Source organism: Suricata suricatta, chromosome 1 (assembly GCF_006229205.1).
Source record: "Suricata suricatta isolate VVHF042 chromosome 1, meerkat_22Aug2017_6uvM2_HiC, whole genome shotgun sequence".
Classification (NCBI taxonomy): Eukaryota; Metazoa; Chordata; class Mammalia; order Carnivora; family Herpestidae; genus Suricata; species Suricata suricatta.
This window is the reverse complement of record NC_043700.1, coordinates 56,386,703-56,410,168: the sequence shown is the minus strand read 5'-3', so window position 1 is coordinate 56,410,168 and position 23,466 is coordinate 56,386,703. Positions and strand designations below refer to the sequence as shown.

The 23,466-nt window shown below is 39.2% G+C and overlaps 2 protein-coding genes across 11 annotated transcripts in view; one reads left to right on the top strand and one right to left on the bottom strand.

The window, feature by feature from the left end:
• Positions 1–14,090, top strand: part of LOC115291477 (palladin) — a 40,890-nt gene extending 26,800 nt beyond the window's left edge. For 2 of the 3 annotated variants that reach the window (XM_029938962.1, XM_029938959.1), the window contains 6 exons: positions 2,186–2,280; positions 4,186–4,318; positions 7,125–7,332; positions 9,984–10,149; positions 10,676–10,809; positions 11,984–14,090. In XM_029938962.1, coding sequence (XP_029794822.1) covers positions 2,186–2,280; positions 4,186–4,318; positions 7,125–7,332; positions 9,984–10,149; positions 10,676–10,809; positions 11,984–12,156 — 909 coding nt within the window. In that variant the 3' untranslated portion in view covers positions 12,157–14,090. Of the gene's footprint in view, positions 1–2,185; positions 2,281–4,185; positions 4,319–7,124; positions 7,333–9,983; positions 10,150–10,675; positions 10,810–10,969; positions 11,016–11,983 lie in introns of all 3 variants that reach the window. The other variant, XM_029938953.1, reaches the window with a different exon arrangement.
• Positions 1–23,466, bottom strand: part of CBR4 (carbonyl reductase 4) — an 80,007-nt gene that overhangs the window by 6,212 nt on the left and 50,329 nt on the right. The window contains exon 5 of one of the 8 annotated variants that reach the window (XM_029939003.1): positions 3,217–3,356. The exons of the other annotated variants lie outside the window; for them this stretch is intronic. Within the exon in view, the coding sequence (XP_029794863.1) occupies positions 3,301–3,356 (56 nt within the window). The 3' untranslated portion in view covers positions 3,217–3,300. Of the gene's footprint in view, positions 1–3,216; positions 3,357–23,466 lie in introns of those variants that run through there. 8 annotated transcript variants of the gene reach the window in all.

The following is a 23,466-nucleotide window of genomic DNA, read 5'->3' as shown; positions in this document are numbered from 1 at the left end:
TGTGGGTCCTCTGGGTTTTATACAACAAGGAAGAATATATACAAATTATATAAATCTACTTTAAGCTATTCAGATGAAAATGATTTGCTTAAGTAGTGAGGCAAATACCAAGGAAGTCATATGGCATATCACTACATAATTTTGAAGCTATCTGTATAAAACAAAATACAGAATTCCTTGTCTTTGGCCCCCAAAAGAACCATGGATCTTACATGTTGTCTTGTTAAATCAGCTACTGCGATGCATCAGTTGGGTAATTTTAATGGGGGTCCTCTAAGCAAGTCACGTCTAGGTTTTCTGCAGCAGTCATAAGACTTGGAGGGGTTAGGGGAAATTAATTTTCAGATTTCAGGCTGGCTTACAGGGCCTCCCAAGAGTTTGTCAAGAGATTAGCAGGAGAGAACTGACCTGAACTTCGGATACAACAAATCTGAGTTAGAACTAACCCCCTTGGGGCGCCTAGGTGGCTCAGTTGGTTAAGTGTCTGACTTTGGCTCAGGTCGTGATTTCACCATTTATGGGTTGAAGCCATCTGCCAGGTTCTGTGCTGACAGCACAGAGCTTGGTTCCGGTTCTGTGTCTCCCCCTCTCAGCCCCTCCCCTGTCATGCTCACTCGCTCTCACTCTCTCTCAAAATTAATTAATTAAATACATAAGTAAACATTAAAAAATTTCAAGAAAGAATCCCCCTCATAATAATGTTTTTACTTCATTGTCTCTTTGGAAATTTTCAAGAAAGGCTGTGTTTAAATATGACCTCCGTTTAAATATGACAAATCCTGTGAATGCTAGAGGAAGTTACCTATCTAGTGGGATAAGATTTCTTCAGTTTTGTACCTTTACGACCACCTCTTTCTATTCGATAGCCCGCAGTTCTCCTGTCTGTATTACAGCACTATGTGTCTTTGCCTTTTCGGAGTGATCAAGGCCCCAGAGAAGTCCAGTCTGGGGAGACCCAGACAACACTCTGACCGGATTCCTGCCTGTCGCTGGATCCCGCTGCGGGGTTTCTGTGCCCCTCCCCCAGTTCACAATCGGGGGGAGCTCAGGAAGCAGTTCCTCTAAACATACAGCACACCTTTGCTTCTGTTACCTGCCAGTACCGGCAGCGTGGGATGAAAGTGAGACTCAGCAGCAAATTACGACTCTAAGTGCACGTGAGGAGGGCTCATCCACTATAAGCTAGAAATCATTAAGTCTAATCATTAATAGTCTGTCATTTTTCCTCTTTTGCCCTTTCCTACTGCCCATCATCAAAATTTAGAAGTATAACTGCTCACATTCTCCGAGGATGTAAGAGAAGAAAATCACTGATTTTGCTACTCTGCTAGTAATAGGGAAAAAATTAAAAGGAGGTGCTAAACCACAAAGCCAGAGTAACAATGGTCATTTATTCATGTCATCTGAGTCCTCTAAGTATTACTCTTGTGTATCCTAGGAGAGCATTTATCAATTTTTCAACTTGACAGGCAACTTTCAGAGAAAATTTGAGAGATAAAATATGATTTTTCATTAGATAGGCCTATATCATATGACCCCCCACATATTTTAGATATTTAACTGCTGCTGGTTTTTAAATCACGACTATGCGCATTCCATGTGAACGTGGTGACCGACGGTCATTATGCTCTCCTTGTCATCCCCATGTGTATTCGCACATAATGCTCATTTTATCATGCTGGCATCTCTTGTCATGTGTGGTTTTTGGAAGAGACACTACTTAATTTAAAAAATATATTACTGAAAAGATCTGTTAGAAAACTAAAACCATCTCGTTTGATTTCAGAATTAGCTATAACCAACAGATACTCGACCATGAAAATGGATTTATCGCCAGAGTAATGTCCCCCTGCTGCAGTTCACAGTTCAGCATTGTGTGTTAGGCAAACTAGCAGATTACTGCGAATTCATCCAGGATTGTCACCGTAAAGGCCATCCTAGATAAAATGGTACAACTTTTTTAATAGTTCTAAGACAGAACTAGTCACCAAGTTCTAAATATAGAGTGTACTGAGGAGTTCGAGTCAGGGAAAGCACATTTCTGAGAGGGACTGGTGTCATTACTGACACGGTGTATCGGCTGGCCAAGAAGCAAAGTCTGACGGAGAAGAGGACAGCAAACACGGCGGGGCGTGGAGGTGGTGGTTCTGCTTGCGAACCCTTTCCTTCCCGCTGTCTCCGACAGGGCCGCACCAGTTGCACGGGACGGCTGATGGTGCAGGCTGTCAACCAGAGAGGTCGCAGCCCCCGCTCTCCCTCGGGCCATCCTCACGTCAGAAGGTAAGGTATTTCTTACGTTGCTTCCCATAGGTGTTGCTACTGTTTCATTTCATTATTAGTATAAATTCAACAGGACCAGAACCATGGTACTACCTCGGAAGTGAACACAGTTTCAAGACAGAAGAAAGTGAATATAGTCTTAAATGATACATTGTACAGCTCCTTGATGACTCTCCTCTGTGGTTCAGAAGGGGAAAGGACCAAACAGTTGCTAATGTCGCTAAGCCCAGTTAGATACACTATCACTGATTTGTTAAATAGCTCCCGATTTATATATGACGATATCAAGACTCAACACCTTTAAATGGCAGGCACAGTAACGTGAAAATACCAGTAAATGGCACACAGATATTCAAAAACAAATGTCTCCAACCAACAGCTGTCTGGACTGCCCATTACAAATTACTGCCACCAGATTTCTTAAAATGAGCTAGTTTCCTAATGTTCATGTTTCGGGCACTTAATTCAAAAGAGTGCTCAACAAATACTTGCTAACAAGAGAGTGTGCTTTCTAGTCCTAGTCACCCTGAGTTTGTGCGTGGATGGCGACGGAGTAAAAGTAGGCAGGGACAAGGAAAGGATATTACTTCCAGTAACACATTTGCACTTAAAAAAATATATAGGGTAAGTCAACGAGCCTGTCATCTTGGATTCCTATTTAGATATTATACACAGCATGCCCAAATAGCCTGGACAGTAAACTACAGGCCACAGATGCAAACACGCTTGGTGAAGAGAATGCATACTAAGTTAGGCTCACAGAAGGTAAGCAGGAAAAACTGAGTGAGCACCAAACGAGTTGTGTTTCTACACCTCCTCGTGAATGGATGCACAGAGTGCTTTGTTCAGCAGTTTGGAAGACCGCGCTGGCTCTTAAACACACATGGGTTTAATTCTAACGCGTTTGTGGCAGTATCTCTTCACAGGAACCTATGCTGTGTGTGTGACTGGAAACAACATAGCCCCAGATCCATGCTCTTGGATTTTTTTTCTTCTGCTTCTCTTGTGTCTTCAATACATTTAGATTTTCCATGTGCTAGTGTCTCCTAGGAAAGCATTTTGCTCATAAATTAGACCTGTAGTTGGAGAAGAGGAAACTATATAAAAAAGCTGAGAATTACTGACCTGTTAATTATACTGCTCTTTCTTTTGTTCTGCTCCTACTTTTTCTGGCTAAATGTTTTTAAACTTCTCTTCTAGTGATTAGTGACAATTTGTTTTCAACATCTTGTTCCTTTCTTACATCTTCCCTGCAATTACTTTAAATTGTATTACTCTTAACGGTGCCTCTAGCACTTTTAAGTGAGAGATGTACACAAAATCTGGGAGATTTGTGTAATTTTATTTTAAAGCTAAAAAATATATATAATTTGTTTTCCTGGTTAATATGAAAAGAAATTTTGATTAGAAAGATCTGAAATTCTTTCAAAATAATAAGACATTTTAATTTCCTTATAAATTTAAAATCACAGTGGGAAATTATTTCTATTGGAAAAGATTTGGCAATAAATGAGCAGCAGTTGCTGCTAGTTCTCATATAGCTTTCAAAAGTATTTATTTAGGAAAAAACAGGTTAATATATAGTACTTCATTTTTTCCCATTTCCACCTTTATTATTCATATTAGCTTTAAGGATTAGGATAACAGTTATGTAACACTATTAATTCAAAAGAGCAGACTATTAAATTTCTAATAAACTTGCAAATGAAACAAGGTTTTGCTTTTTTGACTTTATATGTAAAGTGTAGGAATAAGAATTAGGTAAGGAAATTATAGTATTTTTCCATGTACTATTAAAAAAAATAAGTGACAAAGAACCTGAAAATAACTTCTATCTTCTCCCCTCCCCCTCTGTTTCCTTCCTTTGCTTTCATCTTTCTGTTTATTATCTGTCTTGTGCAAAAGGCCTCGTTCCAGATCAAGGGACAGTGGTGATGAAAATGAACCAATTCAGGAGCGGTTCTTCAGACCTCACTTCTTGCAAGCTCCCGGAGACCTAACTGTTCAAGAAGGCAAACTGTGCAGAATGGATTGCAAAGTAAGAGTTTGGTATTGCCTGCAAATCTCTCGCTTCCCTTCTCCCCTCACTGCCATATCTCTTGAGCTCCTCTTAGGGAAATTATGCAAGGTATACATCTTTAAAATGTTTTCCAGCCCACAGGGGGAAGAAAATGAAATATACTGGATGTTTATATATTGTTTTATCATTCTTTACTTTGAGGTTTTTATTAAAGGTGTTCTTTACTTGGAACTCTGTAGAGCACAGTATACTCACTGGGAGGTTTTTTCCCTTTAAGTTTCCCGTTTTGTTGAAGTAGTAAATGTCACATGTCCTAATAATTTATCTTCATACTCATGTATCGACTCTTTTATTCCTCTGATTTCTAAGGTTAGAGTGACATCCTTCTCTCACCCTTTTTACAGCAAGACTTCTTAACCCAGTGGCCTTGGGAAGCAGCTTTCATTAGGTGTGTGCGTTCTGAAATTGCATACAAAATTATGTGTGTGATAAAGCTTTCACCAATTTCTCAAAGGAACTCAAGACCAGAAATGTTTAATCACCACTGCTCTGAAATGTTTTTTGATTATTTTGGCTTTTTGTCCCATTATTCAGAAAAGATTTTTAAAAATTATTTGGGCTCCCTCTGCTGGTTCTGTCTGGGATTGCAGAACACAAAGTATAGTACTTGAGTCTAGGTTTATAGAAATAATGTGTTTTAAAAAGTACTCCTAACAGAAATATTTTATTTTCCAACATAATTCTTTTTACAGTATAAGTACAAAACTTGAGTTTCAGCCTCTGTTAATTTATATGTATACTTATTTTTGGTCTATAATTAATTCATACAGATTACCTATGAGATTTAACAGGGTAAATTGCATTTTATTAGATGATACCAAGGGATTATTACTTCATGTGTAAAAAGGTATTAAAAATCTATTTTTTTAGAAAAAAAGTATGAGTATATATAAGCTGTAGGAAGAAAAAATCATGAAAGCCTATAACTAAAGCAACAGATTTATTTATTTATTTATTTATTTATTTATTGTTTAAAAAGCATCCCCCACACCCACTTTTAACCCATTAGGTGCAGTCCTAGCCACTGACTACCCTGGGCTTAATACTAAGAGCTAAGGGAAAATAACTATAACTAATAACCCCTCCAGTAACAAATCTGCCCATCTCTTGCCTCCTATCCCCTTATCAGCTGAAAGCATGTATCTGTTCAAATTATGACCTGCTTATAATGATCTTAAATTCCTGAAATGAGGCTGGCTTTACACAACCAGAAAGGCTGGAATTATAATAGGGGTAGAAGAACTGGGCATTTCCCTTCACCTTTAATGTGATTAACTCTTCACTGGCATAGATGCACGTGAATTAGTGGGTTGAATGTGCTCAGTCGCTTTGAGTGACTCTCCTACTAAACATACCATGACCTCAGTCAGGATCTAACCTAGCAAGGTGGCAATGAGCAGTACCACCTTACTTCTAACCTTGGGAAAGCCTGGAGCCTCACCAGGAGTGTCCACTCCCCCCTCTTCCTCCCACCTCTAGTGACCACCACACAGGTACAGCAGTGTATGCGGAGCTGAGGGACAGCAGGGGCCCAGAGGAGGAACAGGGAGCCTGATCTCTCCGAAGCCAAGCTAACCACTGCTGTTTGTTTCCAGAGCGTCTTCATCCTTTTAGCCAGTATTTTCAGTTTCCTTACTTTCCCCCTCCTGAAATTCTCAAGAACTTTGCTATATGTGCAACAGTGGGTATCTTGTAAGTACTATTTGCATCAAGAATAGAACTTGGCAGGGGCGCCTGGGTGGCTCAGTCAGTTGAGCGTCCGGCTTCGGCTCAGGTCATGATCACACGTTCGTGTGTTCGAGCCCCGCGTCGGGCTCTGTGCTGACGGCTGGGAGCCAGGAGCCTGCTTCAGATTCTGTGTCTCCCTTTCTCTCTGCCTCTCTCTGTCTCAAAAATAAATTTAAAAAACACTAAAAAAAAAAAAAAAAAAAAAAAATAGAACTTGGCAGAGCTGATTTTTCAAAAGAATTATTTTACAGTCAAACTGACATCTTTTTGTATGCAATTTCCCACTAGTAAACCTGGGGTGGGAGTAAAAAAAAAAAGCCTTCCTTAATGGTGCTTTTCTTCCCTTTCACAATCAAGGGCAAAACTATAAAGAGCTGACAGATGGCAACCATCCCTACCCCTTCACAGCACAATGTGTTATTAGCAATTAAATGTGCTTTTATCTGATCTCTGGTCAACACAACTGTCATGGTCTCAGGATTTTATGTTTCCATTGTGATGCTAATTTATTGAGATGGCTTTCTGGGTAATTTCATATTGTTCTTGTTACTTAGTTTCAAGGATTATAAAATAATAATTGTGCTGTGTGCTGATGGACGCATTAACTGGTGTCTCCATAGCCATGGCACCCCTTTGATAGGAAGCTTCACACTGTATAAAAGCCAGCTGAGCATGGTATTGTTAGTGTGGTTGGACACCTTTTTCCAAAGAGCTCAGCGCCCTGTGCTGACATCATCCCAGTAATCTTCACAGCCCTGGTGAGGGAAGACAGCAAGTCTTCTTAAATCCCCCATTTTAACTTTTCTCTAGGAGATATAAGTCATAGAAGATATCTTAAAAGAGATGTTAAGAGATGTTTAGGAGTGCGTCCACCGTTGCTCAGGAAGCCACTGAAAGGTTTAAGCAAGAGAGTAATCTGAGCTGATGCTAATGCCCATCCTACTCCCAAAGGAGGAATTTATGGTGGTTTCCTAACTGTTAATAATTGCACTTTGTTTCAGTATTAGAATGATTTATATGTTCCTTTCTGGTTTAGGTCAGTGGGTTACCAACCCCAGATCTCAGCTGGCAACTAGATGGAAAACCAGTACGCCCCGACAGCGCTCACAAGATGCTCGTGCGTGAGAACGGGGTGCACTCTCTGATCATAGAGCCCGTCACATCGCGGGATGCCGGCATCTACACATGTATAGCCACTAACCGAGCAGGACAAAACTCATTCAGCCTGGAGCTTGTGGTTGCTGGTAAGCAAGTCTGAATTTTTTTTCTCAGAATGCGTATCAGTTGCAAAAATATAAATCCTGCATTATTAACCAGTATGGAAAATACCTAAAACTGCTGAAAAAATAGATTGTATCATCAAAATAGTCAGAAACATTAATTTTTTTCAGTGTAGTCATTATTATTTATCTTTCCTTTCTCCCCATTAGCCTGGCCAAGAGACAGGAGGATGTTAGTAGCTTTTCTGGGTCATTCTATTTCTCGTGTGTGTGTTGGCCTCAGTATTACACAGAGAAGGAGCAACGGCATCATGGATTCCAGAACCAAACTTAGATATAAATTTTGCCTATGCATAAAGTTCTACCCAACTTTTAAAGTAATGTGCTTCAAAATTCAAAATTTTAAACATCATCATTTACCCCCAGTGTCAGTCATATTCAGATTTGTTTTTTAGTGAATGACATACTACTGGATAAATTTTGTAGAAGCACGTATTATATAAAGTTTTACCCTTAGATAAGGAATGTTTATAATATCCTTGAGAGTTGAGCAGCTCTCATCTGTTCTTTGCAAAGTGCTTCATTTACATTGTATCACCTGGTCCTCACAAAAGCCCTAAGAGATAATTATAGCAAATTTTCTCTCTCATTTTACGGGTGTGCAAATGAGAGAGTATCCAAGGTCCTATTTAATAAACTTTGACTCATAGCACTCTTCCCGACATGATGAGCCACTGAGCACCTTCTTAAAAAAATTTTTTTTAACATTTATTTATTTTTGAGAGAGAGAAACACAGAGGGTGAGCGGGGAACAGTCAGAGAGGGAGGGAGACATAGAACCGGAAGCAGGCTCCAGGCTCTGAGCAACGGGTCAGCACAGAGCCTGATGCGGGGCTGGAACGCACAAACTGTGAGATCATGACCTGAGCTGAAGTCAGCCGCTTAATCGACTGAGCCACTCAGGCACCTCTCCATTGAGCTCTTTCAAGAAATAGAACAGCAATAAGACTAAAGCCTAGGAGGTCGTGGCTAAAATCGTGGACAGTGATTACTAATTAAAGCACCAGGACACTATTTTTCACACACACACAAAAGTCCTAAATACCTGGGTTGTTGTGGTAGATGTTAACCATGCTTTTAAATTTTACATCAAGTAAAATATTCCTACATAACTAGGATCATTTTCATCCATTCCTCTAACCATCCCTCCTCCAACCAAAACTGTTCAGCCTCCTCCTATTTAATGTCCCTTAGGTCACATCTGCCCTTCAGAAGGTTTGAGAGACACGGCATCTGGTGCGCCTCGGTCCGCATGCGCGTTAGAAAGGTGGCGGTGCACAGCAATTACAGGGGTCACGACTTTGGCGTCAGATCTCAGTTCTAATCCTCGCTCTCATCTGCTAGCTGTGGCCTCTGGCACATATATAACGTCTCTGCAACTCACTTCCCCTGTATGTAAAATAGGGGAATAATATAATGCCGGAAAGAATTTTTTAAGGATTAAATCATGCGAAGCTCTGTATCCCCAGTCCCCTGCATAGCAGTGCTCCCGAGTGGTGGATGGTATTCTTCCTGGAGAGTTGCTTTGACACTGAAGTTTGCTTTATGCCTTGTATGCACTTTCCAACTGGGATCCATAAAGAATACTGAGTGAGGTCTGTTCTCACTTTCCCTGAAACAGCCTAGGGCCGGAAACCATATGAAATACAAAAAATATATATAATCTCTGCATCTTTCAAGGTCTTAGAGAGTCTTAGGTATTTGAAATTTTCAGGTAGGATTTTTATTCTCTTCACCTGTTTTGCTTTGATATATTTGTCACCCCAAAGGAAAGAGTGGTGGATAAAAACATGCATCACCAAATAATTATTGGGAACTCAGAAGAAAATAAACTTCATTCTTTTCCTGAAATTATTTCCACCTTGGATCTAAGAAAACAATTTCCCTTTGGATGGTAGTATTCAGAGTGTTATTAACAAATCGTTCTGATTTTTTTTCAGACTAAGTCATAAAGTTGTCTCTTTTATGGTTTCCTTCCTTCATGGTAATAATAAAGTTGTCTTTTTATAGCTTTCTTCAAAAAATACAAACTGGAATTTGTAATTTTGAGGATGTCCGTTCCTAGTTTATATGTAACTATATAAGCTGCTAAATTTAAATAAAGATGTCTACCCCACTTTTTCCCCCTTTAAATCCTGTGGTATGTCTTACTTAAGCCAAGACTTAACAAATCTTCACAGGAGACATTTCAGATTGCAAGAAGGGAATCTGAGCAGATCAGATTCCTAGAAATACTTGTTCTCCTCGGAGTCACTAGGTGGCGGTGGTTAGTAAGGGCTGCGAGTGCTTGGTGACATAATGAGTAGTGAAGCCATCCCAGATGCTAGCAGTGACTTAGGAGTGTCACGCAGCCTGTCAGACAGGCATTCTGTGGAGCAGATGGCCAGTGGACTGTGTGGGCTTGTCAGACTTGAATTAATTGAGGAAGTAAATGAGTGGAATGAAGCATAGGAACCTTTCTTGGTAAAAGAATAATTTGGAGAGAGGACTAGCTCTTACCACCTGAAGTAAAGAATGATGCCATAAAAGGTGTTTAAGCAGTATTTCTAAAAGCTTCTGAATTTATCGTGCCACTTTTGTGCATCACTGATACATCATTCATCTCGTTTCCTCAGCTAAAGAAGCACACAAACCCCCCGTGTTCCTCGAGAAGCTGCAGAACACGGGAGTTGCTGATGGGTACCCCGTGCGACTGGAGTGCCGTGTTTCAGGCGTGCCGCCGCCTCAGATATTTTGGAAGAAAGAAAATGAATCACTCACTCACAGCACTGACCGAGTGAGGTGAGAACAGTGACTTAACTTAATCCACACCTGCTCAATAGGTCCTAAGGATATATAAAAAGATGCCCTTTATATAGCGTGTAAATGTGTGTAAGAGTCACGCTACTGATGATGTCAAAGACAAAGTCACTCTTTACCCCCATGTATGATTAAGATTTTGGAAGGCGGCTCTCACGGTATGGCAGGAGGCACATTCTAACTAACTTTCATGGTGATTTTTGAGTGTTCTATCTAGAACAAAAGATGAATTCATTTGCTTTAGTGGCGATACAGAAACTATTCAGTGGGCTTTGTAAAGGCAGAGCCTCAACTAGAAATTAAGTGCGCACATTTATTCAACCTCTTGATGTCTGCTCCTCTCTCCCATTAACTTTAATGGGGCGAGCAGCCTTTCCAGAATAAGTATGACCCTATTATCCGCTACTTGCACAGTTCTGTTTCTAATGATCTAATTAAAAATGATGCTTCGTGTCCAAAGCCACTCTTTAAAAATTTAGAACGCTAATGACTTTATCCGTTCCTCCAGCATGCACCAGGATAATCATGGCTACATCTGCCTGCTCATTCAGGGAGCCACAAAAGAGGATGCTGGGTGGTATACGGTGTCAGCCAAGAATGAAGCGGGGATTGTGTCCTGTACTGCCAGGCTGGACGTTTACAGTGAGTGCCACTTCCTCTCCTCTCATTGCATTTGTTCGTTAAATCGTGAAAAATTAGACATCGGGACAGCAAATCACATGACTTTTATATAAGCTTATAAACAACCATAGCATTTTATTTGCCAAAACTTTCATATTGCTCTTTCTCTTTCTATTTGTAGTTTCTCAACATTAATAGTGAACTACACCAGGAGAACAAATACCCAAGTATCATTCAGGAACTTTGCATTACTAGCCAGATATGCATGTTTATTTCTCTGACTTTGGCTAGTCAGGTGTTGGCTTCCTTACACAAGCATTCTTAGGAGTTAACAGTAGTCAAAGACCTAACCATGCTTTTCACATTTCTTGCTACTGTGTTCTGCAAATGACTGCCTCTTAACTCTTCTTCCTGTATTATAATCCTATCACCGTGTCTTCATGCACTCTAAATGTGTGTACCACTGATCCTGGAATGCATACTTCTGTGGCCTAGTGCTTTTCTCCCGAATATACGTTAAGCAGCTTAGCAATAGGTTTGTGTTTGTGTATGAATATTTGTGTATATGCATCCTGAATTTAAAGAAAATTGTTTCTGTTGAATTCACAGACTGGTATAGTAGCATTATGTGATCTATTGACATAAGAAAACCACTAGAAAAAATTAAAAATGGATTTTCAAACTTTACCTCTTCTTGAATAACCTCTTCTTGAATCGGAAGCAACTTTGTGAGGTTCTTCAAGGTTATGTGACCTCAACCTCCCCTGCTGCCCAGTTCTTTTCAGTTGATTAGTGTTAAATCATCCATCCAGAATACCTAGCTATTGTAATTATTGTAACATGTATACAGTGTGAGTTTTGAAGACTTTTTTAAAGAGGGGAAGAGGTGAGAATTAGGACTCTGAGCGACTGTTTCAAAGGATTTCCTGTGCTGCAGTGAGTATTTAAACTACACCTGATTACTCTGTAGCTGTTACAGTCCCACTACCCTTTATGGACAGTAAATCTGCAACACAGGAGGAGGATGCAAAACTGTGCTTAAGTTTTAGGATTTCTACCATGACAGAGAACATGTGCCTGGGACACATACAAAGACATACTATAGTTACTTGAAACATTTAAGTGCTTTCCAATTACATGGGGTTTTTTTTTTTTTTTTCAAATCTTATTTTTATTTTTTCCTTTCTTATTGTAGCCCAGTGGCATCAGCAGCCACAGAGCACCAAGCCGAAAAAAGTACGGCCCTCAGCCAGTCGCTATGCAGCCCTTTCGGACCAGGGACTGGACATTAAAGCAGCCTTCCAACCCGAGGCCAGCCCGTCTCACCTGACACTGAATCCCGGCTTGGTGGAAAGTGAGGACCTGTAACCCAACTTTCATGTTAAAGCTGAGACACTGAAACAGCCATTGCCTTGACCAACATACTCCTTTGTCATATTATATAAAGGGCAAAAACATACCTTTGACTATAAGAAATAAACACCAAAATAATATTTTTCTTACTTGATATACCAAACTTAGAGTTTAAGTAGGTGATGCTAATAGACATGTACACGTTGCACAGAAAATTCACATCATCCAACTTAAAACTTCTGGAACTTCTGTGATGAAAGCGATCTGAAATGCCAAAATGCTAACGGAAATCAATGGTTCAAAGGTAACCAGAATTTGTATTCTCAGATGTGCCTTTAAACACCAGCTCGAGGTGCTACATAGCATGATAGTGTGGGATGCTTAACACAAGGCGGTTGTACAATTAATACTGAAATGACTCTAAACTGGCAGTGTGTTCAGACGGCTACAGTGAACCCAGTGCAATACGCGGGGGTGAGAAAGAGGAGATGACAAATCCAAGTAAATGCCTTGCCTTAAATCTTATTAATATCAAGAGTTTTCTAACAAGGTTGATATCTTAACTTTCTTTTTCTTTATGTGTAGTATTTTCTTTTCATGCTACCTTGGTAGGAAGTGTACTTACAAACCGTATTCAAAGGCTAATTTAAATATAAATAATATAAAGTATTCTGAATAAAGCAGAACTGTATTACAGTCCATTCCACAAAAGACATCCCACTCATCCAAACGGCCAAGGCATACAGTACTCAGAGGAAAGACGGGCCTGGAAGGAGTAGGAAGAATGCAGGAAATGCTACCAGCACACTTACAGTCATGGAGATAAAAGTAGATGGGGCAGGAGACATGGTAGAAGCCAGGCTTTTCTTTAGTTTTCCTCAAGATTAATCTAAAGTGTAGGTGGAAAAACACTGCCATTCAAAAGTCAGGGGAGCTAGGGTCGGCTGGGAGATTGGAGCACATACGCTATGGAAGTTTCAGTGTGTCTGAAGTCTGTGTGGTCGCTGAAGAGGTTAGATGTGTCGCGCAAGTGGAAAATGGGCCGAGACTGCAAGATTGGCATCAATGAGAAACTGTGGGAGCTAGTCTGCTCGAGGGAAATGGATTCTTGAGAGAGACAGAAACAGATTTGTGCCATAATCTGTTTTTTCCCCGATGGCACCGCAATATGGTGAATGGAATATACTAGTTCACTTCCATGCTGCCATGAAACCTTGCCTTAAGAAGGTGCTAAGTTCCGGGTAGTTGTAAAGGCATCTCTGCAAAGACTGCTTTTTGAATGCATATTGATCCTTGCAACAGCTAGATCGAGAGGATTCTGACCAGACTTGATGGCTTTAAGTCGGAACCAATAAATATTAGAAAGAAAAAACAATTTGGCCAGATATTATAAGACATGAGGTTTTAATGGTACTTTGTTATGAAAACACTGTATTCCTTCTACAAAACACATATATCTTTATTTATAATAAAAATGTTGAACTGTCTTAGCTCAGTTAATTCAATAAGTAGTATTTTTTTTAATAATTTGATATCCGTGTACCACCCCATATAGTTCATATAACTGCTTCACATGTACAGCTTTCTACTTTGTAAGAACACCAACCAACCAAGTTCTAAATGATTCATAGGCTTGATCGCTGGGTGGTAGATGTTTCTTGCAGAGTGGGGCAAGTTTCTTTGACCACGCTTATAAGCATTGCTAATATGGAATTTAGGCTACCATACAGTCTTTCATGGACCTATCTATATTGTAGAATTATGACTTACGTCCTATCTTACTTGCCAAGTTTTTCTGAATGTGACTGCTAATTTGCTGGGTTTGGGATTACGTAGCATTATTTGCCACCTTTTATGTTGTATTTATAAAAAAAGTACTATCATACTACTTTGGATTGTTGTGCTGGTGTAACGTGGATTTAACATCAATAAATATTTAACAAATAATAGTTGTAATTTTGTGAAGCAAAATATTCCATTGCTGTAGATTTCTTTTGCTGCTGTAATAAATTAGTACAAACGTAGAAGCTTAAATAACACTTATTAGCTCACAGTTCTATAGGTCAGAAGTGCTCAGTTCTGTGCTCAGAGTCTTATAGGGCTAACTTAGATCAGCACATCCACTGGACTACATTCTCATCTGGAGCTCTCTCAAGCTCAAGTAGTTGTGACAAAATTCATTTCCTTGCAGTTGTAGGACAGAGGTCTCGCTGTAACCTGTCAACTCGGCGCCACCTGCACTCCTTGCCATGTGGTCACCTCCATGTTCAAAACCAGCCAACAAATAGGACAGATCCGTCTCACGCCTTGATCTTTAAGGAGCCCAGCCCCTTCTAAGGGATCACCTGATTAGGTCAAAACCTAATGAATACCTCTCTTAAAATCACCTGACTTTTTATCTAATTACACATATGCAAAATCACTTCAAAGCAACACATCCAAATGTTTGGATAACTGAGAGAAGGTATGTGCACACCAGGAGGTGTGTTAGTTAAGGAGCCATTTTACAATTCTGCCTACCACACCAGCTTATTGTATGTAACAGTTTCCTCTAAAAGAAACCCAAAAACTAGCCAAATCACTGCTACACAGCAGGCAAACAAGAGACAACCCACATCAAAACAGAAGAGGCTGAAACAATCTTGCCATAAACCCCACCCCTGGTGCGGCAACCTACAACCGGGAGGGAACTCAAAATCCTGGGCTTCATGGATCAAAGGATTTCAACTCACATGAGCACCCAGCTTTTAAGACCAGCACCTGAGAGTCAAGCCCCCAGTACATCTAGCCTCATGGGCCACTGGGGCTTACAAGACCCCTAGGCTACAGCAATCCGCCAGACACTCCTTAAAAGGCTCCCGAGGGGTCACCCTCCCTAGCGGCCAGTGTAGAGGCAGCCAGCTGAAAAGTGCCCAGTCTTTCTGTGAAAGAAGCTTGTTTGCTCATCTTAAAGCTTCAGCCTGAGGGGTAGACCCCTAATTTAACAAACGTCTAGGGGTACACTGAAATAATCTCCAAAGACTGAGGCTGGTAAGTATCAGCTCTGTGGTCACCCCCTGCCCCTCTCCAGGTCATCAGTCTTCCCAGGAAGAAGTTTATGCAAATGCCTGGCACCCTGGCTTTTGCTGCTGCCACCCAGGAAACACCCCTTGGTTGCCTGGCTGAGGTGGCAACAGAGAAACAGTTCTCGATCACCCACCGCCCAAGTGCAGAGCAGAGACAGAATGAAACACAGTCTTTCTGTTAGAGACCACCATTGCTTATGTTCTTAGCTGCAGCCAGAGAGGCAGGCTTCTGACACACACACCTAAGAGCCACCTGTAATCCTCTCCAAAGACCTCCAGGGCAAGGCCGGTCACTGTCCACACTCTCCCTTTGCCTCACTCAAGGTTACTGGTATCTCCCCAAAAGGAGCTTGCGCACATGTCTGATGCCCCGGATTTTTGCTGCTGCTGCCCAGTGGACACCCCTTAACAGCCTGGCGCTGGTGACCAGCGGGATTTATGTTCAGGAGTCCCATAAGACTGTAATGAAGGAAGTCTTAATCAGCTATCCCTCCCACAAGACACAGCACAGAGACAGCAGAGAAGCACTGCCAGTCTCTCGGTGAGAGAGAGGACAATTAGCTTGTCGTCATAGCTGCGCCCTGAGGGGAGGCTTGTTATTAAATACACATCTAGGCCAGCAGGCACTCTCTTCACACCCCCCCTCCACGTGGCCCCAGTTCACCGGTATTTCCAAGAAAGGAGCTTGTAGGCACAGCTGGTACCGCTGCTTTCCTGGCTTCTGGTGACCAGCAGGGCTTCAACAGAATGGTGGCACACGAAGAAACAACTCTTAACTGGCTATACCCCCAGGATTCAGTGCAGAGGTCACAGATATGCCCTTTGCCTCGTCTTCCCCTGAAAGATGTATACTTGCATACTTTAAATGTTGCTGTCCGAGAACCTGGCTTCCAAACAGCCCAAACCTAGGTGCTGACTGAAGTTCTTCTCCAGTTGGCATAATGACAAGTCGTGGCACAGCCCCAGCTGCTAGGAGCCGCTAAGCTAGCTCGAAACAAAGTTTCAAGTTAGGGCAGGACTGGTAATAAAATTCATCTCCTACACAGGGGGCCTCCTTCAAGACTGGGATAGGTGGCTACTTTATCCAGTAAATAAAAACCAATACAGAGTGTCAAGGAAAATGAACACAGACATACATTCTAAAGGATAAAACAAGATCTTAACATAATGGAAATAAGTGACTTACCTATCAAGAGTTCAAAATAACATCCATAATTATGCTTACCAAGCATAGAAAAAGAATGAATGAACAAAGTGTGAACTTCAAGAAGAGGTTGAGAATATGTTAGTACCAAACAGAAGTCACAGAGCTAAAGAACACAATAACTGAAATAAAAACTACAATAGAGGGGTTCAACAGCAGACTAGATGAAAAAAATTAGCGAAGATCATGGCAAACAAGACTAGATGAAGAAAACAGGATCAGTGAACTTGAGGATAGGGCACAGGAAGTCATTCAATCAGCAGCAAAAGGGAAAAATGAAAGAGTGAAGATAGCTTTAAGGGGCCTGCAAGACAGCAAGCTGATGATCAACATTTGCAGCATTGAGTCCGAGAGGAAAAAAGAGGAAGAGGCAGAAAATTTATTTCAAGAACTAAGGGCCGAAAACTTCCCTAACCAGGGGAAGGAAACAGACATCCAGATCCAAGAAGCCCACAGAGTTCCAAAAAAGATGAACTCAAAGAGACCCATACCAAACACATTATAACTAACAGGTCAAAAGTTAAAGGCAAGGAGAAAAATCTTAAAATCAGTAAGAGAAAAAAAAAACTTGTTACATACAAGTGAAACCCCATAAGACTGTCATATTTTCAGCAAAATCTTTGCAGGCCAGAAGGGAATGAATGGCATGATATATTCAAAGAAAAAAAAATCTAACCAAAACTACACTACCCAGCAAAGTTACAATTCAGACCTGAAGAAGAGATAAGAGTTTTCCAGACAAAAGGTAAAGGAGTGCATCACCACTAAACCAAACTTAGAAGAAAGGTTAAAGGGACTTACTTAAGGGGAAAAGAAAGGGCACTAACTAGTTGCAGAAAACACATGGAAGTGTAAATCTCACTGGCAGAGGTAAATATAATATAGTAAAAGTATAGTTGGATCAATCACCTATAAAGCTAGAATAAATGTTAAAAAACAAAAGGAATAAAATAACTGCAACAACAATAATTGGTTGAGGAACACAAGATAAAAAAGCCATAAGATATGACATCAAAGACATAAAATGGGTGGAGGAGAGTAAAAACATAAGCCGTAGAATGCGTGCAGACTTAAGTCATTATCCATTTAAAATAGGCTTAACGACATTAAGTTGGTTTATGTAAGCCTCATGGTACCCACAAAGCAGAAACCAATAGTAGACATACAAAAAAATAAAGGAATCTAAACATACCACTACAGAAAACCATCAAATCACAAAGGAAAAGAGCAAGAAAAGAAAGGGGGAAATTACTAAACAACCAGAACAAATTAACAAAATGGGAATAAGTACATACCTATCAATAAATACTTTGAATGAAGAGACTAAATTATCCAATAAAAAGAGTTACTGAATAGACAAAAGCCAAAACCCATCTGTATGCTCCCTACAAAAAATTCATTTCAGACACAAGAACACACACAGACTGAAAGTGAAGGGATAGAGAGAGACATTCTGTGCAAATGGAACCCAAAGGAAAGGTGGGGTGGATAACGCCTGTTGTTTCTGATAGAAGTCAAGATGGTAACAAGAGACAAAGAAGGTCATTATTATAAGTAATAAAGGGGCCAGCCCAACAAGGGGATATAATATCTGGCAGTATTTTATGTACGCACCTGCCTATTTAGGAACACCTAACGATATAAAGCAAATATTAACAGATCTAAAGGGAGAAATACATAGCAATATAGTGACAGTAAAGGACTAACACCGCATCTTCATCAATGGATAGATCATCCAGAAAGAGAATTAATGAGGAGACAGTAGCCTGAAACAATACATTACATCAGATGGACTTCACAGATATACATAACATTCCATCCAAAAGTAATAGAACACACATTCTCCTCAAACAAACATGGAACATTCTTCAGAACAGGTCATAGGTTAGGCCACAAAACAAGTCTTAACAAATTTAAGAAAATTAAAATCATATCAAGAATTTTTTCTGACACAATAGTAAGAAACTAGAAATCAATTACAAAAAGAAAACTAGAAAATTCACAAGTATATGGAGATTAAACAATATGTTACTGAACAACCAATGGGTCAAAGAGGAAATCAAAAGATAAATCAAAAAATACCTTGACAAATGAAAATGTAAATATATCAAAACTCACTAAATGCAACAAAAGCAGTTCTAAGAGGGTTTTCATAGTAATAGATGACTAACATTAAGGCACAAGAAACATCTCAAACAATCTAATTTACACATCAAGGAACTAGAAAAAGAAGAACAAATGTAGCCCGAAGTTAGTAGAAGGGGAGAAATAACAAAGATCAGAGCAAAAATAAATAAACAAAAAGGCAATAGAAAATAGACAAAAAGCAATGAAAAGAGCTGGGTTTTTGAAAATATAAATGAAATAGTCAAAACTTTAGCTAAACTTACCAAGAAAGCAAGAGGACTCAAATAAATAAAATGAAAGAGGAGACATAGTGCTAATACCACAGAAATAACAAAAGATCACAAGAGACTACTATAAACAATTACACACCGACAAAGTGGACAACCTAAAAGAAAATAGATGTATATTCTTAGAAACATGAAACCTAACAAGAATGAATCATAAAGCAATAGAAAATCTAAACAGAACCAATACTAATAAGGAGATTGAATCAGTAATCAAAAACCTCCCAACAAGCAAAAGTGCAGGACCAGATGGCTTCACTAGTGAATATTACCAAACATTTAAAGAAAAATTAATACCAATCCTCTTTAAACTCTTCCAAAATACAAGGGGGGGGGGGACTCTAATGTCATTTTTATAAGGCCAGCATGACCCAGTACTAAAACCAGACAAGGACATCACAAGAAAAGAAAATTATAGGCCTGTATTCTTAAGGAACATAGATGCAAAAATTCTTAAAATATCAGCAAACTAAATTCAACAATACATAAAAAGGATCACACAACATGATTAAGTGAGATTTATTCCAGGTATGTAAGGATAGTTTAACATCCAAAAATCAATGTGATATATATATACCACCTTAACAAAATGAAGAATAATTGAGATAATATGATTATCTCAATAGATGCAGAAAAAGCATATGACAAAATTATTTTTTTTTTAACTCACAAAAAATGTACGTAGAGGGAATGTACCTCAACATAATTAACACTATGCATGACAAGCCCATCATACTCAATGATGAAAACCTAAAAGTTTTACCTCTAACATTGGAAACAAGACAAAGATGTCCACTCTCAGCACTTTTATTCAAGAAATTACTGGACGACTTAACCCGAGAAATTACACAAGAAAAAAAAAGGCATCCAAGTTGGAAAAGACGAAAAACTATCATTATATGCAGATAACATAATGCTATATGTATAAAACCCTAATACCATAAATTATTAGACTAAATTCAGTAAAGTTTCAAGATACAAAATCAGTTGTGTCTCCATATACTAATAACAAACTAAACAAACTACATTAGCAAGAGAAATAATGAAAACAGTCTCAGAGCACCTGGGTGGCTCAGTCAAGTGTCCAACTCCTGATTTTGGCTCAGGTTTTGACCTCACCAGTTTGTGGATTCAAGCCCTGCCAAAGTCCAGCTCCAGCAGGTGCAGGATTCCCCTGAAGGATGGATGGTGTTGGCGAGAGAGAGTGAGAGAGCCTCACGTTTCGTTCTGATCGCCAGGCGGGCACCCCTGCCTTTCTAGCAGGCATCTCTGCCCTGTCTGGTTCTCAAGCTTTATTATGGGAAAAGGTACAAGGACCAGAAAGAGCAGTAAATGATTTCTCATAGATAATTTTTACAATTTTCCAGGACATGGGTTCTGCAGACTTTACAATTCTAGTAGTAATGATTGTCATAAAAAACTTAGCTAAAGGCACTCATGTTGTCATAGGTATTTTTTACAAACCTCAGGTCTAGCCTTAAGGAAGTGACCTTTAACCAAGAGACAAACAGCATTGTTTAGTAAAGGTCAGTTTTTTATGAGTAAGGGTCATTAGGCTGTTTATAACTCTAAGAGAAAGTTCCCAGAAAAACAGAATTCTTAGGAGACATAATGCTTGCTCTCACAGTCCCAATGATGATTGATATATTTTATTGCAGCAGTGACTTTTACAAAGGCGTCCAGGCCCAGAAGGTAGTCAGTTATCAGTTAACTGCTTAAGGGAAAATTATATGTTGCATTAGGGTGTATATAGTTTACTCATCTTTTCCCTCACCAGGTGCAATCATGCCTCAGGGAAAGGGCAGGGGGACAGGCCTCCCCTGACACTCATCAGCAAAGCACTCTGAGGTTTGGTGCCCAATCAGAAATGAAAGTTTCAAGAAGGTAGATTTTGGGAGCTGTCTGGGGGCAAGAGACCATGCAAACTTGCCATACCCTCACCAGGAAATTTCATTCTACCAGTGAGTTCAAATAGCTCTCAACAAAGCCCCATGTCAGGCCCTGTACTAACAGTGAGGAGTCTGCTTGGGGATTCTCTTTACATCCCTCTCCTGCTCGTGTGCACATACATATTCTCTCTCCCTCTCATAAAATAAACTAAAAAAAGAAAAGAGAGAGAGAGAAAGGAAAACAGTCCCATTTATGATTGCGTCACAAAGAATAAAATATCTAGGAATAAATTTAACCAAGGTGAAAGAACTATACACTGAAAACTGTAGGACAATGATGAAAAAACTTTCATGAAAAAGACACACACAAATGGAAATACATTCCATGCTCAGAGATTTTAAGAATTAATAGTTAAAATGTCCATACTACCCAAAGAAATCCATAGAATCAACACAATTCCCATCAAAATTCCAATAACATTTTTCACAGAAATAGAACAAATAATCCCAAAATTTGCCTAGAATCACAAAATACCATGAACAGCCAAAGCAATCTTGAAAAAGAACAAAGCAGAAAGTATCACATGTACTTGTGTCAAACTATATTACAAAGCTACAGTAATCAAAACAGTCTAGTATTGGCTTAGAACCAGTCACAGAGATCAATGAAACACAATTCAGACCCCAGAAATAAATCCACAAGTATATGGTCACTTAATTTACGACAAAGGTGATAAGGATATACAACAGGGAAAGAACAGTCTCTTTGATAAGCAGTGCTGAGGAAACTAACCAACCATATGCAAAAGAATGCAATTGGACCACTATCTTATACCAAACATTAAAAAAAAAAAAAACCCAAGATGGAATAAGACTTGAACATAAGACTTAAAGCCATAAAATTCCTAGAAGAAAACATACATAGAAAGTGTCTTGATATCAGCCTTAATGATGATATTTTGGATTTTATACCAAAGGCAACAAATGCAAAAATAAACAAGTGAAACTACATCAAAATAAAAGTTTCTGCACAGCAAAGGAAGCCATCAACAACAACAAAAAAAGCCAATCTTCTGAATGGCATTAAATATTTGTAAATTTTATTTTCTCATAAAGGTTAATACCTAAAACTTACAAAGAACTCATATAACTCAATAGCAACCAATAGCAGCCAACAGGCTCAGTCAGTATAGCATGTGCCTTTTGGTCTTGAAGTTGTGAGTTCAAGTCCCATGTTGGGTGCAGATATTACTTAAAGATAAAATCTTGAAAAAAAAACAGGGGGGGGCAAAGGATCTGAATAGACATTTTAGCCAAAAAAAAAAAAAAAAAGCTATGCAGATGACCAAGAAACACACGAAAAGATGCTCAATATCATTAATCATTAAGGAAATGCAAATCAAAACCACAATGAGGTACCATTTCACACTGGTCAGGATGGCTGTTACTAGAAATAACAAGTGTTGGTGAGATGTGGAATGGTAACACTTGTGCACTGCTGGTGGGAATGTAAATTGATGCAGATGGTATGGGAAACACTATGGACATTCCTCAAAAAAAACAGAAATAGAACTACCAATGATCTAGCAATTACACTTCTGGGTATTTATCCAAAGGAAATGAAAACACTAACTAGAAAAGATATGTGCAGCCCTATGTTTCTTGCAGCATTTTTTATAATATTCACAACAAGGAGGCAAACTAAGTGTGCACAAATAGATGAATGGATAAAGAAAATGTGGTGTATATCAAAATGGAGTATTAGTCATAAAAAAGGAAGGAAATCCTGCCATTTGTAACAATATGCATGCATCTTGAGGGCATTATGCTAAGTGAAAGAATGAAATAAGCAGCAGAGAAAGGCAAATACTGTATGATTTTATATGTGGAATCTATAAAAACAAAAACAAAACAAAAAATCAAACTCATAGATACAGAGATTGGTGGTTGCCAGTGGCAGGGGCTAGGGAGGAAGCAAAATGGTGAAAGTGGTCAAAAGGCACACACCTCCAGCTATGAAGTAAATCAGTGCTGGGATGTAACATACAGCATGGTGATGCATATTTGAAAGTTGCTAAGCGGGGGCGCCTAGCTGGCTCAGTCGGTAGAACATACGACTCTTGATTTCAGGGTGTGAGTTTGATCCCCACCTTGGGCAGGGAGCCTACTTAAAAAAATAAATAAATATTAAAAACAAAAGTAAGTTGCTAAAAGAAGTAGATCTTAAAAGTTCTCATCACAAGAAAAAAAAAGTTGTAATTATGTGTGGTGATGGACATTAACTAGATCTTACTGTGAGCATTTTGCAATATAAAGAGAATCATTAGGTTGTACACATAAAACCAGTGATACATGTCAATTATGCCTCAATAACAAAAGATACAAAATGAAATTAAATCATTAAATACATGAAACATTATAAATCTTGCAACAAAGAATTTTTTTTCAATCCAATGTATTCCAAAGAAATTGTCACAGGATATGTTTTTCAAGAAATATCTCATAAAAGCCTTCTTTTTATTCAGTCCTGATAAGATCAACATCCTGGGCAAAATGCTTAAAGAAGTGATGTCATATAGGACAATTTTCCTTACAAAACTTCTGATTCTTAGGCTAGGAATGATCATCTTCATAGACTTCTTCATTCATCATAAGTGCCATCAACTGACATTTCACTAAGAAAGAGTGTTTCTATCACTGCAGGGAGCTGTGACATACATGACAGGAACAGAATAAAAAAGCTGTGGTGCTATGTG